At 34.4% G+C, this 19,298-nt stretch overlaps 4 protein-coding genes across 4 annotated transcripts; 2 read left to right on the top strand and 2 right to left on the bottom strand.

The window, feature by feature from the left end:
• Window positions 1-2,008: 2,008 nt before the first annotated feature.
• On the top strand, window positions 2,009-8,310 carry LOC140827195 (sufE-like protein 1, chloroplastic/mitochondrial). The gene is made up of 7 exons (XM_073189820.1): window positions 2,009-3,308; window positions 5,781-5,929; window positions 6,372-6,804; window positions 6,890-6,982; window positions 7,415-7,535; window positions 7,878-8,035; window positions 8,120-8,310. Exon 1 carries the CDS (start codon window positions 2,062-2,064, stop codon window positions 3,259-3,261), a length of 1,200 nt encoding a protein of 399 aa, XP_073045921.1. The 5' UTR covers window positions 2,009-2,061; the 3' UTR covers window positions 3,262-3,308; window positions 5,781-5,929; window positions 6,372-6,804; window positions 6,890-6,982; window positions 7,415-7,535; window positions 7,878-8,035; window positions 8,120-8,310.
• Window positions 5,269-11,252, top strand: LOC140803703 (protein FAR1-RELATED SEQUENCE 5-like). Its single transcript, XM_073159598.1, has 10 exons — window positions 5,269-5,334; window positions 5,719-5,847; window positions 6,372-6,480; window positions 6,536-6,630; window positions 6,703-6,804; window positions 6,890-6,975; window positions 8,120-8,185; window positions 9,367-9,534; window positions 9,603-11,180; window positions 11,240-11,252. Exons 1-10 carry the CDS (start codon window positions 5,269-5,271, stop codon window positions 11,250-11,252), a joined length of 2,412 nt encoding a protein of 803 aa, XP_073015699.1.
• Window positions 11,253-11,459: 207 nt separating this feature from the next.
• Window positions 11,460-13,583, bottom strand: LOC140803712 (protein FAR1-RELATED SEQUENCE 5-like). The gene has a single exon (XM_073159607.1). It carries the CDS (start codon window positions 13,581-13,583, stop codon window positions 11,460-11,462), a length of 2,124 nt encoding a protein of 707 aa, XP_073015708.1.
• A 1,613-nt stretch (window positions 13,584-15,196) lies between these two features.
• Window positions 15,197-19,298, bottom strand: LOC140827191 (uncharacterized). The gene is made up of 7 exons (XM_073189811.1): window positions 18,955-19,298; window positions 17,643-17,805; window positions 17,141-17,341; window positions 16,829-17,074; window positions 16,405-16,552; window positions 15,918-16,146; window positions 15,197-15,838 (listed from the first exon to the last, which is right to left on the bottom strand). The coding sequence occupies exons 1-7, from the start codon at window positions 19,265-19,267 to the stop codon at window positions 15,501-15,503; spliced, it is 1,638 nt and encodes a 545-aa protein (XP_073045912.1). The 5' UTR covers window positions 19,268-19,298; the 3' UTR covers window positions 15,197-15,500.

A 19,298-nucleotide genomic window follows, 5' to 3' on the forward strand; every position in this document is an offset into this window, starting at 1 on the left:
AAGAAGATGCACCTTCATGATATGAGTAGTACCAATCAAATCTTTTAAGCCATCTTCAACTGTACAGTCCATTACATTGAACAGTCTCAGAATCCCTCTCCTTCCGGTGTGAGAACAGTTCATTCATGTTCCCTCCACCTAGAAGCCTGCCAGGAGCCGCTCATTGTCCGTGCCACCTCATGGCACCGGCGATCACCCCCCGCCCTCTTCGGCCCCGGGCCTCACATAATGACTTTTTCAAATGGCAGACTTTTATTGATTTGATAGATTTTTATTGACTTTTACAAAATCTCACAGATTTATGTAGACTTTTTTGTAAGATTTTAATAGACTCTTGTGGACTTTTTTTTTTTTTTATAGAATTTTATAAATTTTGTACTTAATCATAACATATTATTTTTTATTAATTTCTTTGAACCAATAATTAATTGACATATATAACATATTCAGTTTGAAATTATTTTTCAATATTTATATTAACAAATAAATTTACTTATTTAAAAACTAAATCATTTAATCCTTACATGTGTATATATGTGGGTTTGTACATATGTTTGTAAACTTTTAAAATACATCAAATGATTAATCTGTAACCTTGTTTTTAAATTGATAATATACATGTGAAAAGAATATTATTTAGTATTGTGTGAATATAATTTTGTATAAAAATATCATAGCTTACATATTAATTGAAAATGCTAAAATGAATTTAAAAAATCATGGTTGTTACGAGACTATTCAATTATTAAGAATTAAGCAACATTTTTTTTGGATCATCTTTTATTATTATTGAATATTACATTAATTTGTATAAATCATAAATTAAAAATCACAAAATCAATTATAGAATTCAAAATTTCCTGTGATATTAAAATAAAAAATTATTAAAAGAACAATCAGCCAAAAAATGAAAAATTTGAAAATGAAATATAAAAATATGTATAGAGATACATTTCGAAAATTTGAGAGAGTGATAGAGATAGATGAGAGGAGAGAAGATAAGAAGATATGTGATGTGAAGCGATAGAGAGAAAAATAAATAGCTTGTGTATGAGTTAGAAGTTTTAAAAATCCATCCAAATCTTTGGGTTGAACCAAATACAAGTTTTTATAATTTATAGTTATACCTTAGACTTTAATGTTCGTATGTTAATGAATTTCATGAAGTTCTTAAAAGTGTATGGAAAATTTTAATGCCTATAGACTTTATAGAGTTTTTAAAAGTCAATTGATATTCAGAGGAGATAAGATAAGAAGAGAGGTGATGTGAAGCGATAGAGAGAAAAATAAATAGCTTGTGTATGAGTTAGAAGTTTTAAAAATCCATCCAAATCTTTAGGTTGAACCAAATACAAGTTTTTACAATTTATAGTTGTACCTTAGACTTTAATGTTTGTATGTTAATGAATTCCATGAACTTATCAAAAGTGTATGGTAAATTTGAATACCTATAGGCTTTATAGAGTTTTTAAAAGTCAATGTTGAATATCACTTGACTTTTTAAAATTCTATGAAAGTCTATTTTGAATACCACTAAACTTCTATATTATATAAAAGTCTTAATTGAATATATCTAGATTTTTAAAATCTACAAAAATAATTAAAAGTCAATAAATCTCATATATTGAATACACACCCCCTTAATTTCACTTGTTGACAAACAGATATTTAATTAGAGCCGTAAAAACCATGAAAATATACGTTTTTCAACCTTTTCAGGTATAACTAATTCCACTCCAGAGCAGAAAATTCAGCTATTCAAGCTTTGATTCGAATGATATCCCAGAACAAATTAATACCAGATCAATGGGGATTGCGTGAACAAGTTGACTATTGATTTGATTTGGCTTTTAGTCCCAATGAATCGAATAACGTATCCGTTTAACATATTCATCTCACAAAATACAATCCGTGATAATGTTTTACGTAAATTTTTGTAATTATTTTCTTAAATTTTATTACAAATTAATATGGTTCCTTTTGTTTCTACCTAAAATTAATAGTGTTCTTATTTCTAATTTGTTTTGTCGTCTTCGGCTGCTTCTCTGAATTTTAACGGACATGATACCGAAGAAATCCATTACATCATCGTCGACCTCTCTCGCCTTCTTCAAAGCGTTGCTGCAAAATCAGGGCCCAAGAAAATTTTCTGTGAATTTAAAGTCGCGATTCGGCATCAGAAATCGAAATCTCATGTCAATTTTCAGCAGAATCCCATACTCCCCCCTCTTCCACCACTCAAACACCCAAATTTCTAATACAATAAAAGCCTCACCTTTGTTATCGTCGCCACCCCATAAATTGTCCTTCTTTAATCCCGTTACTATGCAAAGAATACATACCAAAAACCCCAAATTTTCTGCTCCGCCGTCTTCATCTTCGCCTTCGGTTTCTCTTCAACCCGTTGAGGAGCTCCCACCTAAGCTACAGGAAATTGTCAATCTTTTCCGGGGAGTTCAAGAACCAAAGGCCAAGTATGAACAGTTGTTATTCTATGGAAGAAATCTGAAACCTTTGGAATCTCAATATAAAACCAGTGATAACAAGGTGCAAGGTTGTGTTTCTCAGGTGTGGGTCAGAGCATACCTTGATAGTGATAAAAATGTTATCTTTGAGGCCGATTCTGATTCAGTTCTCACTAAAGGGCTCGCTGCACTTCTAGTTCAAGGTCTATCGGGCCGGCCCGTGGATGAGATTGTGAGGGTATCACCTGATTTTGTGGTGCTTTTGGGATTGCAACAGAGTTTAACTCCTTCTCGGAATAATGGGTTCTTGAATATGTTGAAACTGATGCAAAAGAAGGCTTTGCAGCTGTATGTTGAAGCTGAAAAGGCTGGAAATTTAACCGGTGAAGAATTTGGAAAAGGACAGGTTGAAAATTCAAATTTGGAATCGAATGATGGTGCCAGAGATGATGGATCAAAATCTAGTGAGACTTTTACTGGTGTAAATAATGACTCAGGCAACGGAAGTTTGTTGGGCAGTAGAGGGATTCGGATTAAAGAGATGCTGGAAAAAGAGCTCCGCCCCTTAGAATTGGAAGTTGAGGATGTATCTTATCAGCATGCCGGACATTCAGGGTTTCGAGGAAGTGACGCTGAGACACATTTCAATGTAAAAGTGGTTTCTGAAGAATTTGAAGGGAAAAGTTTGGTTAAGAGGCACAGATTGATTTACAGCTTATTGCAAGAAGAATTACAGGGTGGATTACATGCTTTGTCAATTGTGGCAAATACGCCAGCCGAAGTTGGCACTCCATGAAGTGTTTAGCATGGTTGGGTGTTTTCTCTTGAATAATAGATGACAGAGTATGTTTTTTTTTAAAGATACAATGGATTCCTAAATGATGTACACGTTATCTTGATCTCCGGTGATACATTTACAGTAGCTTTGTAGCTTATTAATTGCTTTTATTTTTTGGTCAAGTTTTGAAACTCGTTAGTTCATTGTATGGTTTGTTATTTGTCTATGATCTGCTAGTGTTGTGCATTGATCTTAATACTTGTTGTTTAATGATATTTGAACATCAAGTGGTTGAGTGTTTCATTTTTTCTTTGTTCTGATAGGGACCTTGCTTTTCATTATTTTGATTTAGAGGCTTAGTATTGGTGTGAGTTGAATAGTAGAAACTAGAATTTATTGAGTTTAATTCATAGAAATTTATCATGCATTGGAGCAGTTGAATACAAGGCAGAGAGATTCGATTCGATTGCGCAATTTTGAAACAATTTTTGAAAAAAATTACAAGAAAAATAATTGGCCAGTCACCTTCAGCTACATGCCTTGTATAGTTGTATTGAGTCAGAGAGTTTCTTAAATTTTGAATTGAACGTGATATTTTTAGTCCCCTACAGTACATATATCTGTGAGCTTTTTGTTCTTCAGGTAAAATGAGGATTTTGGTTGAACAAAGGGAAAACACTGCTTCATGCTCGAGTATTGTAAAATTGTTAGTATGTTTAATATATGTATGAATGTATCTTAAATACCTCTGCATATATCCTCGTCTTTGGAATTTTTGAACGATGACTTCATTCGATTGGAAAAAAGTTCCCAGATTGATTAAAGGTGAGGTGGTTTTAATATTAGCTCTTTTTCCCAAGTATAGCTCTTGGTTTAAAAAATAGATCAGCATTATTCGAGCAGTAACTATTTAAGAAATGTGAAATATGAAGCTAAGTCCCAAAATAAGGGGTGGAAATGGTTTTTGTTTTGATTCATTGGTCTCTGAAGAAAAATATTACAATTTGGAAATGGTGGACAGTGATGTTTAAGATTTATGGTCGTCTTAAACTATATTCAAATAATTATAACAAGCATACTTTGTTTTTTATTCACTAGTAATTACCATTAATTTATTTCCTTGCTTTATATCTTGAAGGATCCTCATTAATGAATAGTATATTGTAATTTTAATGTCCATATCTGAAGCCTGGATAATATATTCCTTAATCCAATAGTGAGCCAATAAATTTTGAATCGTTTTACGAATTTATTCCCCCACCCCTTTTTGAAACGTTCTTTGTCACCTTATTGATTGAACCATAGCTGGTTCTTTTGAAAGAAGTGAATAAATACTGGAAGGTTTGTTCTCTGAACTCACCTTTATACAACATCATATGCATGTGCATCATTACTTTATAATTCTCAAAAGTGATCTTGATTATCTACTTCATCTTCTCTTAGTTATTTCATTTTAAAGTTTATTGCGATAATTCAGCACAATACTCCATATTGAAGTAAGTGAAATACGGGTGACAAATCGTCCAAGCTAAATCCCAATCTTTCTAGTTTATAGTTGAATGATACATGCACATATCTGTTTATCTCGTAATTGCTTCTCATAGACTACATGCTTCTAGATTGCTTGCATGTCTTTTATGATTTCTGAACTAGATGAGTGCTTAGTTTATCTCAGTTTGTTGTACTTGGATCCAGCTTCATTATTTCTCCAACTTACATATATAACAAAGAAATACAAATGTAGAAGCATAAAAAAATGTGTGGACCATTTTGTAGGCCATTTCATCTGTGTCATGTTTATTATCATTGACAGCATATTTCTTATTCTGGATCATTTTTTGATGCTTATTTTGGTTTGGCGAATAAGAACGTCTTATTTATATAATTATAATTGTGATAAGTTTTCATGCATCTTCCTGTATAAATGAACTTGTAATGATAGATGAGGAATACCCATGCTACCTGATAATGAGGAATCCTCATTAATGAATGGCAGATTGTGATTTTAATATCCAAATCCGAAGCATGGATGATCTATTCCTCAATCCACATTATAAGCCAATAAATTTGGAATTGAATAAATACTGGGAGGTTTGTCCTCTGCATCCACCTTTATATGCAGCATCATATGCATGTGCATCCTTGTGTTATAGTTCTCTGAAGTTATCTAAATTATCCACTTAATATTCTCTTAATTATTTCATCTTAAAAGTTTGTTGAGATAATTCTGGACAATACTACATATTGAAGTAAGTGAAAACAGGTGACAAATCATCCAAGCTAAATCTCAGTCATTTTAGTTTATAACTGAACGATACATGCACAGATCTGTTTATCTCCTAGTTTGCTACTCTTGCATTCAGCATCATTATATCTCCAACTTACATAAGCAAAGAAATACAAACGTAGAAGCATTTAAAAATGTGGACTATTTTAAAGGCCTTTTTCATCCATCATTTTTCTTATTATTGACAGCATATTTCCTATTCTGAATCATTTTTTATGCTTATTTTGACCCGGCGAAATTGTGCTGCTAGGAATAAAAAAGATTTCTCATCATTTGAAACAAAGATATGCATTCTGCTGAAGGAGAAAGTTGATCAGGTGACAAAGAAATCCCCAACTCGCAAAAGGACGAGATACAAAATCTACGGCACTCTGAGCGACAAATTCAGCTGCTGGAAGCGTAAATATTAAATTTTAACTCCTGTATTTTAGTAGAAATATTTTATTCTCACCATATTGCTGTGGTAAATCTCAGATTACACATTTTAATACATAAGCCACTTAAAAATATTTTCCCGTCTTTGTTGTTATTCCATGATGAATTCATTATTTTCCCGTCTGTTGTAGTTTTTATCTCCCAATAATTATGTGATAACAATCTTCCATCACTTAACTCTTTATCGAAATTGAGGGATTTTAATGCAAGGAGAAATTTGGGGGTTCCTAATGAGCCATGTCTGTTTATGCTTTTTGAAATGTTTTCATTTCCCAGAAAATATAAACAAATATACTTATATTATTTTCAAACTATTTAATATTTTTCCACCTTACTTTATACTTTTGTTGAAAGATTCTTTGGTGCTGATGATTTGAATGCAGTTTTTTTTTTTTTTTTTTTTCAGAATTGCCCACATCCAGATGAGAACCAAAGGCAGCAATTGAGCAGGGAACTAAGTCTCGACCCTACGCAAATAAAGTTCCGGTTTCAAAATAAAAGGACTCAAAACAAAGGTGCTAAATAATTTTTATGTAGAACACATTTTTTTGTAATTGTGTTGAGCCTCAGATTTCAAAATAAAAGGACTCAAAAACTCTTCATTTATTGAGATAGCTGCTACTGTCATGGATGAGCTTGTGGAGCTTTTACACCTGAAAGAGCCTGTGGGGATCAAGTGCACAACAGATGGGAGAAGCCTCATACATAACGATATTTAATATAAGCTTTTTCCGAAGGCAAATCATTTAAAAACTGCGAGTGCTTGGATTGAATCTTCAAAAGATTCAGGCGTAGTGGCAGTTGCTGCAACACATTTAATTGAAATGCTTCTCTATTCGGTATAAATTTTGTTTGCTATCTTTTTCCAACATATTATATACTACTTCCTTCTTTCAAGTACAAATCTGCTTTGTTATATTTCAGAATAAATGGAAGGATTTATTTCCTACTATTATCACCGAAGCAGGGACCATTGAAGTGATTGATTCTGGAAAATTTGGTGGTTCTCTGTAGTTGGTAAGATTTAAAGAGCAAATTTTATATGTGCTAGCATTAAATAATGAATTTCGAGGTTTATATATGATTACGTTCATGCATATGTATGGAAAAATACACATTTTGTCACATTTGTGGCTCCTCCAGTCCTCCAGAATTCATTTTCATTCGCTGTTGCCGAAAGCGTAATCGAGCACTTGGATTATTCTGGTAGTTGTATCTTATGATTTCATAAAACAGCTTCTCCAACTCAAGCACTAGCAATCTTATTGGATTGACTGTTATGTATCAGACTAGTTTTATCTCTTTGTTCGATTAAAGAAAATCTTGAAATTAAAACTTCTGTTCCTCACATTATCTTATTCATTTTTTTTGTAGTTATGCATTTAATTTTTTACAATTAAAATTTGTTTTTTCTGGTGTTTAAAAAACTAATGCCAATTTTATACCAAGGAGTGTACCAAGAGTTCACAGTGCAAAATTTGGTCAGCATGAAAGCTGTCATAAATAAGACATACTGTCTCATCTGGAAGTCGCTCATCCTACTGTTTGCACATCCAATATTTGCACACATGTAAGGTTGTAAACAAATGAGCATAAATATTTAATTTATATTTGAATCTATCGAACATGTTCGAACTTTTTTCGAGCCGAACTCGAACTCAAATTATTTTATTCGATAGTTTACGAGCCGCTCGCGAATATTAATATTTTATTGATATAATATTAATTATGTATTAAATATATATAGAGTATTCAGACATTTCGAGCTTTCGATATTTCATTCTCGAATTTTAACTATCCGAAGATTAGTTCGAATAGATCCAAATTCGAAACAAAAAAGTAAAAATTTCGAATTTTGAATCGATTTAGAAAGTAAGCATAAAGTGGTTAATATTTTTCTTACTTCATTCAGTATTGGCTCACCTGAAGGCCGAAGGAACTTGATGAATCTTTGCCATTGAATGTTGGAGTGCGGGTCTGATCAATCCGTAGAATCAATGGAAAGGGCCGTCTGATGGTCTATTTTGACTGCTGCAACCTCTCTTTGGCTTCCCCTTTCATAGATCTCAGGTGTTTAAACTAATTAGTCTTCTTTTGGGCTCCTAATATTTCATTTTCTAGTAAGGCTGAAAAATTAAATGCATTTTCATGCAGTGGGTCTGATGGAAACGTTTCCAGTGAGATTGCAAACATCTCAACTGGGACACATCCATCATTCAGGTTACTTTCTCTTCTTCTCTATGGTGCTACATTAAGTAAGAGTGTAAAATCCTTGGTAATTTGTCATAAAGTTATCTGAAATTTCTTTGTTTTTTTTTTTTTCAAATGCATATATATCTTGTGAAATACTTGTCGTTCCTGTATATGCTACGCACTCAGTGCGCAATCGATTTTTTTTCTTTTTTTTGTCTTTTTATGTGTAATGTATGTGCATCTCAGCTCAGCAAAAAAATAGAGATTTTAGACCACATAAAAATCAATTGTATGTGTAATGTGTACCACATGAGTTATGTGGTACAATAAAAATGCTCCAACCCAACTCCGCAGTTTACACAAATATATAAACATTTAAACAAATATTATTTAACATCGAAAAGTTTTTGAATATATATATATATATATATATATATATATATATATATATATATATATATATATATAGAGGGTTGTTACCCTGCACCCTTGGGTGCAGGGTAACCGTGAGCTGGCGCCTACGTGTGCATTTTATTTTTTTAAAACAGCTGTGCAGGCGCCCATGTGGATGCGACGAAACAACGTTTTGCGACGGTTTTTAATTAAAAACCATCGCTAAATGTCTAAATTTTTTAAAAAAATCGGACAGATATAAAAACAATTTTACGAGGACATGGGTGGAATCTTCAATTCAGTGGCTGTGCTAGGCGTACTTTCCTTCCCCAAAATTTCTTGTGCCCAAATTTCCTCACCGAAACCCAACTTGGCAAGTAGCTTCAATTTCCTTGCGGTATTCCGGAGATCTATTGCGGGTTATTTCGAAATCAGAAGGTAAATTTCATGTATTTTAAATTTCATATTCCCAAGATATTTGTAATTTAGGATTTGTTGATAATAGATCTTGTGTTTGAAAAACCAAGGGTCAAGCTGTTGGATTTTAAATGGGGTTTCGGTGGTTGTTCTGTAAATTTCATATTAAATTAAGAGAGGAGGTTGGCAAAGGGGAACACACGAAGCTAAAGATGAAAGAAAGACCATAGAGTTTATCTAAGTGATTAGCTGCGTCTCATTCTCGTGAATCACTACTAAACTTTTTAAAATAAAAACAAGATTGTAGATTAGTGGTGAACATGTTTAATTTGTGAGTGCGTTCACGTCACCTGAATTTATGTGTATCAATTTTAATTTTGCTATTTTCATATTTATAGAATGGACGAAAACAGCGGCGATGAAATGTCATACATTCCTCAAGTTGGAGACAATCAAAAGCCAAAGATTGGGATGAAATTCGAATCTTTAGACGAGGCGTTTTCGTTCTACAACCAATATGCACGAGAATCTGGTTTTAGTGCAAGAATGAGCAATAGCAAAAAAAAGTAAAAAAACAAAAGAAGTTATCTGGAAAAAATTTGTATGCTTTAAAAGGACATACAGATGCAATCAGATGGAGTAAACAATCAAAAAGTGATGAACCAATAAAGGAAAGAGCTCGTGGTGAGATTCGAACTGGATGCAAGTCAAAGATTTCAGTTGTGAAGGAACAAACCGGTCTTGGTTGGGTTATTAGTACCTTCATGGAAAGTCATAATCATCCACTATCAACTCCTTCAAAGGTGCATTTGTTGCGCTCACATCGTACTGTTTCTGCAGCAAAGAAAGCACTGAGTCAACAGTTTGCAGAAGCGAATGTACCTACTTGTCAACAAATGCGATTGTTTGAAATAGAGTCTGGAGGACCTGAACATGTTGGTTGCACAGAAAGAGATATAAGAAACTACGAGAAAACGCTTAGGGATGAGCACAAGGATATTGATGCCGAAACATTGATTGATTTCTTTATGTCTGAGAAAGACAAGAGCTCAACTTTCTTTTTTGATTACGAGACTGATTCAGACAATAGATTTATTCGGTGTTTTTGGGCGGATCCTGTTTCAAGGAGGGCATACACTGCATTTGGTGATGTAGTGGTGTTTGATACAACGTATAACACCAACAAATATGGGATGATTTTTGCACCATTTGTAGGAGTTAATCATCATCATCAGACCATTATTTTTGGTTGTGGATTTTTGAGTGATGAGAAAACTGATTCTTTTGTTTGGTTGCTTAATAAGTTTCTGGATGTCATGCCTAAAGGAGCACCAAACTTGATCATAACTGACCAGGATCCTGCTATAACGAAAGCCATAGCTGAAGTTTTCCCTAAAACAATACATCGATATTGTTTGTGGCACATTCTAAACAAATTCCCAGATAAATTGAACCCGGTGACTTTCCGTGACCACTATCAAAGCATAAAAAATGTCATCGTACATTCTACGACTTCTATTGAATTTGAGAGATCATGGGAAGATGTTATGAATTGTGCTAACTTGGTAGAAAATGATTGGCTGTCATTGATGTATGAGTTGCGGCATAAGTGGGTGCCGGCTTATTTCAACCATGTATTTTCTGCAGGAATGTCAAGTAGTCAGAGGTCTGAAATTTCACATGTATTTTTCAAGAGGTACGTCTGTAGCAAGAACTCATTGATGGATTTTATAATTCGTTTCAATAAGGCACTTCGACACCAAAGACACAATGAGTTAGTTGCCGATCATACTGATATGAACGAGCGGCCAAAGGTTAAATCGAACTGGCCAATGGAACTGCAAATGGTGAATGTATACACGAAAAACAAATGGTTGGAGTTTCAAAATGAAATTAGTCTGAGTCATGGTTATTACGTGCAACAAGCATCTATCGGAATTGAGTTTGGGGTTTACAATATCATTAATTTTCAAGGTTCTTCTTCTGCCAAACATAGGCTGCTTACGCATGACATACAAAGAGACGATATATCATGTAGTTGCATGAAATTTCAATTTGAGGGTATTCCGTGCAGGCATATGTTAGCATTCTTTCGTATCAACCAAGTGTTCCACTTACCTGATCAGTATATACTCAAACGGTGGACAAAAGATGCAAAAGTTGGCGTACTATACACTATGGCTGAGCAAAATTTGGTCGACGATCCAGAAAGGTGTTTGATGTCTAGACATATGAGGTTATCTTGTAAAGCTTCAGCTTTAATTGATGTAGCATCTTTCAGTGATGAGGGGACAAACTTCTTGGCTGATGAGTTTGATTCTATTGATAGAAAAATGAAAGAGATGAATATTAATAGAACGTTAAGCAGTGGAATTCAAAGTAGGAGTACCTTGGATGGAGCCATTGGTATCACTGATCCTTCAGAAATAAGAACAAAAGGACGTGGGAAGAGACTAAAATCATCGAAGGAGAAATCAATGATACATTGGTATCAACCTCGACGCCCGCATCCACGACACTGTCTGCCCCTTGATATTGATTTCTCCTTCGATGATTTTAGTCTCTTCCCACGTCCTTTTGTTCTTATTTCTGAAGGATCAGTGATACCAATGGCTCCATCCAAGGTACTCCTACTTTGAATTCCACTGCTTAACGTTCTATTAATATTCATCTCTTTCATTTTTCTATCAATAGAATCAAACTCATCAGCCAAGAAGTTTGTCCCCTCATCACTGAAAGATGCTACATCAATTAAAGCTGAAGCTTTACAAGATAACCTCATATGTCTAGACATCAAACACCTTTCTGGATCGTCGACCAAATTTTGCTCAGCCATAGTGTATAGTACGCCAACTTTTGCATCTTTTGTCCACCGTTTGAGTATATACTGATCAGGTAAGTGGAACACTTGGTTGATACGAAAGAATGCTAACATATGCCTGCACGGAATACCCTCAAATTGAAATTTCATGCAACTACATGATATATCGTCTCTTTGTATGTCATGCGTAAGCAGCCTATGTTTGGCAGAAGAAGAACCTTGAAAATTAATGATATTGTAAACCCTAAACTCAATTCCGATAGATGCTTGTTGCACGTAATAACCATGACTCAGACTAATTTCATTTTGAAACTCCAACCATTTATTTTTCGTGTATACATTCACCATTTGCAGTTCCATTGGCCAGTTCGATTTAACCTTTGGCCGCTCGTTCATATCAGTATGATCGGCAACTAACTCATTGTGTCTTTGGTGTCGAAGTGCCTTATTGAAACGAATTATAAAATCCATCAATGAGTTCTTGCTACAGACGTACCTCTTGAAAAATGCATGTGAACTTTCAGACCTCTGACTACTTGACATTCCTGCAGAAAATACATGGTTGAAATAAGCCGGCACCCACTTATGCCGCAACTCATACATCAATGACAGCCAATCATTTTCTACCAAGTTAGCACAATTCATAACATCTTCCCATGATCTCTCAAATTCAATAGAAGTCGTAGAATGTATGATGACATTTTTTATGCTTTGATAGTGGTCACGGAAAGTCACCGGGTTCAATTTATCTGGGAATTTGTTTAGAATGTGCCACAAACAATATCGATGTATTGTTTTAGGGAAAACTTCAGCTATGGCTTTCGTTATAGCAGGATCCTGGTCAGTTATGATCAAGTTTGGTGCTCCTTTAGGCATGGCATCCAGAAACTTATTAAGCAACCAAACAAAAGAATCAGTTTTCTCATCACTCAAAAATCCACAACCAAAAATAATGGTCTGATGATGATGATTAACTCCTACAAATGGTGCAAAAATCATCCCATATTTGTTGGTGTTATACGTTGTATCAAACACCACTACATCACCAAATGCAGTGTATGCCCTCCTTGAAACAGGATCCGCCCAAAAACACCGAATAAATCTATTGTCTGAATCAGTCTCGTAATCAAAAAAGAAAGTTGAGCTCTTGTCTTTCTCAGACATAAAGAAATCAATCAATGTTTCGGCATCAATATCCTTGTGCTCATCCCTAAGCGTTTTCTCGTAGTTTCTTATATATCTTTCTGTGCAACCAACATGTTCAGGTCCTCCAGACTCTATTTCAAACAATCGCATTTGTTGACAAGTAGGTACATTCGCTTCTGCAAACTGTTGACTCAATGCTTTCTTTGCTGCAGAAACAGTACGATGTGAGCGCAACAAATGCACCTTTGAAGGAGTTGATAGTGGATGATTATAACTTTCCATGAAGGTACTAATAACCCAACCAAGACCGGTTTGTTCCTTCACAACTGAAATCTTTGACTTACATCCAGTTCGAATCTCACCACGAGCTCTTTCCTTTATTGGTTCATCACTTTTTGATTGTTTACTCCATCTGATTGCATCTGTATGTCCTTCTTTAAAGCATACAAATTTTTTCCAGATAACTTCTTTTGTTTTTTTACTTTTTTTGCTATTGCTCATTCTTGCACTAAAACCAGATTCTCGTGCATATTGGTTGTAGAACGAAAACGCCTCGTCTAAAGATTCGAATTTCATCCCAATCTTTGGCTTTTGATTGTCTCCAACTTGAGGAATGTATGACATTTCATCGCCGCTGTTTTCGTCCATTCTATAAATATGAAAATAGCAAAATTAAAATTGATACACATAAATTCAGGTGACGTGAACGCACTCACAAATTAAACATGTTCACCACTAATCTACAATCTTGTTTTTATTTTAAAAAGTTTAGTAGTGATTCACGAGAATGAGACGCAGCTAATCGCTTAGATAAACTCTATGGTCTTTCTTTCATCTTTAGCTTCGTGTGTTCCCCTTTGCCAACCTCCTCTCTTAATTTAATATGAAATTTACAGAACAACCACCGAAACCCCATTTAAAATCCAACAGCTTGACCCTTGGTTTTTCAAACACAAGATCTATTATCAACAAATCCTAAATTACAAATATCTTAGGAATATGAAATTTAAAATACATGAAATTTACCTTCTGATTTCGAAATAACCCGCAATAGATCTCCGGAATACCGCAAGGAAATTGAAGCTACTTGCCAAGTTGGGTTTCGGTGAGGAAATTTAGGCGCAAGAAATTTTGGGGAAGGAAAGTACGCCTAGCACAGCCACTGAATTGAAGATTCCACCCATTTCCTCGTAAAATTGTTTTTATATCTGTCCGATTTTTTTAAAAAATTTAGACATTTAGCGACGGTTTTTTAAAAACCGTCGCAAAACGTTGTTTCGTCGCATCCACATGGGCGCCTGCACAGCTATTTTAAAATTTTTTAAAAAATAAAATAAAATGCACACGTGGGCACCAGCTCAGCTGGCGCCCACGGTTTCCCTGCACCCAAGGGTGCAGGGTAACAACCCTCTATATATATATATATATATATATATCTTGTGTCAACTCGTGACAACGTTTATCATTTATTGATATTATCAATTTAATTAAGGAAAAATTAAATTTTTGGTTTGGTAACTTGGATTTTTTAAATTTTTGGTATTTTTATAGGTCAATTTACGTTCTTGGTCCAATAAGTTGCATGTTTTTTAATTTTAATCTTTTTAACATGATGCTGATGCGATGTCATAAAACAATAATATATCACGAAAAAATGTTGACATAACATTAGATAATGATGACATATTCAACATATGTGAACACTATGATGAAAAATTACGAAATTTGATTTGAAAAAGTGCATGTAAATAACTTTTAATAAATTGAACATTATGTGACTTACTTGTTTGATTAAAGATCACTATATCAAGTATGAAGTAGATCGTTCTATCTTTACAATAAGATAACTACTTTATGTCAAATTGCTTTATAGAAACTCCCAAAAAAAAAAAAATTATTCAAGAACATTATACATGGATGTTAAGAATTAAACCCCACGATGTATTAGAAATCATTAATATAATTAATAATAATATCCGAGTACTGTTTAGTCGATACCATATATTAATTATAATAATATAATACACCAAAATAATATCAATAAAATTATAAATAAAAATGATTATTATATTACAATTTTTCATATAAAACAAGGAAAATCAATTATCATATATGTAATAGTAAATTATGGAAGCTTTTCGTAATTCATAAGAAAAACAATTTTTTATAAGAATAAAAACATTATTTTTATCAGTATAATATGCGATTATCAGTTTTAGTTTTTTTCTTAATGAATTTAACAGATAAAAAAAACATATTACAGAAAAACTAACTTATTTATATGTCGAAGATTGAAGCTGATTGACCGTAGAAAATAATGATAGAACAAAATCGATAACGTTAAAAACAATTATAGAACTAAGTACATATATGCAGGTGTACCTAGTCGTGTTCCGTGCATGACTTGGAGAAGCATGGGACTGACACAAAGGAGAAACGTGATCCTTTGTGAAGCAATTGAGAGGTGTTGGCTTTAGACTCAGCATGACCACGGGCGACGGGGTCGAAGAGAAGTGCAATAACGACTATGTAAATGCACAACAAACAATCGAAGTACTCCAATACTCAAATAAGAGGGACAGAAACCACAGGAGTCTTCCTCGTGCGACAAAAGTGATTTAGGTGGTCATCATAAAATGTTCCAAACCCTGAGAGCTTGATGCCATATGCTTCCATCCTCCGTATGTCACGTGGAATAGGGGATTGCCAAAGTCCATCCCACCAAGCAGGGGCAAGAATAGGCGTTAAAGCACATTGATTGGAGCGGCTGCGACAACTTAGCGGACCAGCAAATCTGTTCCATACATGCCCCCATCCAACCTGATTCTTCAAACCCTCTGAAAGCAAATTACTTTGGAAGCTGCTAAAGAATCTGAGGACAGAATGGCTAGAGCTATTTTCATCTGCAGGCATGTGTAGAGGAAGAAACTAATGATGAGAATATATCTCTGAAAGACAGAACTCGAAATGAAAGGCAATTACCTAGTCTACAAGCAGCTGCAAGTGCTGCAATCAATTGAACATAGGTTGTCCCAACCCGTCGATGAGCTCCAGAAATTACAGCATGTTTAGCACGTGATGCCAGAAAAAAATCAACGAAGGCTACCCATCTGGGTGCTGGACCCCAGTCCTTTACTCTAAAAGATGAGCTGTTTAACTTGTTGTTACCAGAAATATTCAACTCGAAATTTTTGTAATCAAAATGAATAACCTGAAAGGGAAAGTTCAACAAGGTTCAGGAATGTGTATATTCGCATGACATAGTGCAAGTATGTCCTAAAGATTATAAGGAACCAAAGTATGCACGCTAACATGGGAAAGCATATAACCTTCTAAGAGATTTATCATTTCAAAAAGTACATCGACATTCAGGCCTCATTGCGATTTTACTTTACAGTGGTATTACAATAAATTAACATGCCTCTGAGAAGAATATGATTATCATAGCAATAAAAGAAGAGATAGTTACTTCCGTAAATTCCTCTAAAATTGGTACGATGTCTTTCACCAGAGAAGGGGTATCTGTAACCAAAACCAACTTAGGTCTCGATATCATTGAAATATCATTAGCAGTTTTTTTCACACAGTCCAAGGCTGCTTGTCTTGCTCTCACTGACCTGAAAAATTTTGGGGGGAAAATCCATCATTTCTCTACCAAAAGCCATAAGGTAAAGCAATGTTAACAATTATGTGACTTATCTCATGCAACATGATTCTATTCCATGAATAAAGAAAACCAAATCATATACATCTTGGTGAGCGTAAACAAATCCTTTAATTTTTGTAAGAGAATAAATATAGAAAAAGTTAGTTCTTTGATCCATGAAAAGAAAAGTGGATAAGTAGTAAATCTTACAATACCATTTCCCTCCTGAATTATTGGGCTGTATTACCTATTCATCATCATCCGCATGTGCAGTACAATATCAGGATCCTGACTGCCATTAAGAGCCCAATTTACTGCCCGCTCAATATTTTTGGAAGGAAAGATTAAAATCCTCATTAATTCTCCAAACACATTAGCCCTGCGTTGAAGATCTTCTGGTCTCCCAAATAGATAAGAGGATGCTTCCCTCATTTCAGGATGTACGTTCTTTAAGAAAAACTGTGCAGCCACAGCATCTGTAGCATTTTGAAACCTAATGGAACATTATTTAATAATAAATGTGCGTATTTTCCAAGAATTACTGCATATTTTACAATACCATATGATTGGTTCTTGCCATTTCCTCCAATCACTGCAGAGAACATTTGTCAATGCTGGCTTCTGAAAATCATCAATCCTCATTGTAAGATGCCTCCCATACTTTGCCAGACAATGATTCTTTCTCCACAGATGCTTTACTTCTTTCATTGTAAAGGTTTGGTTGGAATAAGAGATGTAATCACCGAAAGGGTATTTACCCCTAAATTTTAGAAGACATACTGAATTAGTTTAAATAAATCATCATGGGCCACTAACGATTTTCAAATATGTAGACAAGGAAAATGTCCAATAAATCTAAAGATCTTAGAGATCTTAATGATCAATCCATTCACCAACCATAACAAGATCCACCTCCCGGGACCATACAGTATACTTGGAGTTTTAAAAATTGTAAGCAAGAATCAAAAGGTTATAGTCAATAAAAATAAAGAAGAAGAAGAAGAAGCACATATCCAAAATCCAAGGCAGAAAGAAAGGCTTGAGGGAGAACCAATATATGCCTGGTTTGCCCAATTATCAGTGATCTGTTCAACATCACACTGACGGCAGCAGCAGTTAAGATCTTGTACATTTCATTACCCAAGCCGGCTTCTGACGCCTTTCCAATAACAAAACCATGTTTGCAGAATTGATGTTGAGGAAGTTCTCTCACTGTTAAAGCACCTGAATAATATAGGTTTCATATTACCAGAATCTTTTGAGTTTTCTTATTCCAACAATAATCAAATATCACCATTCAGCTGGCATTAATTCAGTCAGTGAAAATAGAAGTCCGTATCAGCGGCTAAACTCTAAAGAAATAGACTGTTTTGATGAATCATAGAAATAGTTAATGCAACAAGTAAAATTTGTCTAGTAGAATTTTGTCTTGACAAAACACCATTTCTATCGCTTAGCAGATGTATAAAGTATGTTCCCCACGACTAATCATCATCTTCTCTATGAATTAACAACTAAGAGAATCAAGGAAAAATAACGGTCAAATATTTGCAATACATATTAGAGTTCAAGATTAGTTGATCACTCATTTACATAGTTACTTCGAGTTAGATATTTATCAAATACCAGTGCCTGTACATAAAAAGACTGAATACACTATTATTGGATGAGCGATGAATAACAAATATTTCTAAAAAAATTATGTTTGAGTTACTTGATTAGTTAGTTACTTGGAGTTGATTATTCATCAAATACAAGTGCTTGTACATAAAAAGATTGATGTACACTATTATTGATCAATCGATGAACAACAAATTATGTCCAAGATTAGTTGATTGGTTAGTTAATTACTCAGTTAGTTAGTTACTAGGAGATAGTTATTTATCAACGATCATTGATATTTAATAAATAATAATTAACTCCAAGTAGCAAAATTGTGATTAACAAACTACTCAACTAATCTTGAACTCTAATAACACACACTAACTTCCTTCGATGGCTCTGCACGGAATGTAACTTCACTGTAATGAGTCCAAATTTATGATATCAAACTATATACGGCATTTACAGTTACCCATAGACTATATTCCATCACCATTTGGCCATCTTCAATCTAAATATGATTTCTTGGAGACGAGTTATTGCTATCAAATAAAGAAGCAAAGCTCAATTACTTACATTCCAAATTTCAATCGAAATGGCATCTCCTACTAACGGCAAATTAAAAAAGAGAACCCAAATCCTAGAACGTGAATTGTGTAAGACATATAAAAAACACGACTGGTTAACTGCATCATTTAGGCAACGAATTCCAGGCCTCAACACGTCAGCTACCACTGAGAAACCCGTAAAAGTGGGGGAAAACGAGCGTACCATTAAGAGCGAAGTGAGCCTGAATGATTCTTCTCACTCTAAGACTTTCCTCAGCATATCCTCTGCCGAAGATCTCACCCATTTCTTCAACCGTCGCGCATTTCTTTGTAATGTTAACTTGTTTCACAAAATTTATCGTCATATTCAAGGCAGAGACTCCTAGAGTGTTCTTGTTACCAGGAATCGGCGAAGATGGATCAACGGCCTTTATACCGAGAATCACAATGCCCAGAGTGGCGAACAATGCAATCAGGAGGAGAAGACACTGCACGGGGAATCGACGGCGGCGCCATGTCGTCGGCTTTGAGATCATATTCAACAGCGGCGCAGGTCACATATGCGAG

The sequence above is a fragment of the Primulina eburnea genome, chromosome 1, assembly GCF_022965805.1.
Source record: "Primulina eburnea isolate SZY01 chromosome 1, ASM2296580v1, whole genome shotgun sequence".
NCBI classification, from domain to species: Eukaryota; Viridiplantae; Streptophyta; class Magnoliopsida; order Lamiales; family Gesneriaceae; genus Primulina; species Primulina eburnea.

Coding starts and splice junctions, on each gene's coding strand:
- LOC140803703 (XM_073159598.1), top strand. CDS start 5,269: ATGGATGATCTATTCCTCAATCCACATTATAAGCCAATAAATTTGGAA. Junction 5,848..6,371: donor TGAAGGAGAAAGTTGATCAG/GTGACAAAGAAA, acceptor TTTTTTTTTCAG/AATTGCCCACATCCAGATGA. Junction 6,631..6,702: donor TTTTACACCTGAAAGAGCCT/GTGGGGATCAAG, acceptor CTTTTTCCGAAG/GCAAATCATTTAAAAACTGC.
- LOC140803712 (XM_073159607.1), bottom strand. CDS start 13,583: ATGGACGAAAACAGCGGCGATGAAATGTCATACATTCCTCAAGTTGGA.
- LOC140827195 (XM_073189820.1), top strand. CDS start 2,062: ATGATACCGAAGAAATCCATTACATCATCGTCGACCTCTCTCGCCTTC.
- LOC140827191 (XM_073189811.1), bottom strand. CDS start 19,267: ATGATCTCAAAGCCGACGACATGGCGCCGCCGTCGATTCCCCGTGCAG. Junction 17,806..18,954: donor GGCTCACTTCGCTCTTAATG/GTACGCTCGTTT, acceptor TATATTATTCAG/GTGCTTTAACAGTGAGAGAA. Junction 16,147..16,404: donor TTTTAGAGGAATTTACGGAA/GTAACTATCTCT, acceptor TTTCCCTTTCAG/GTTATTCATTTTGATTACAA.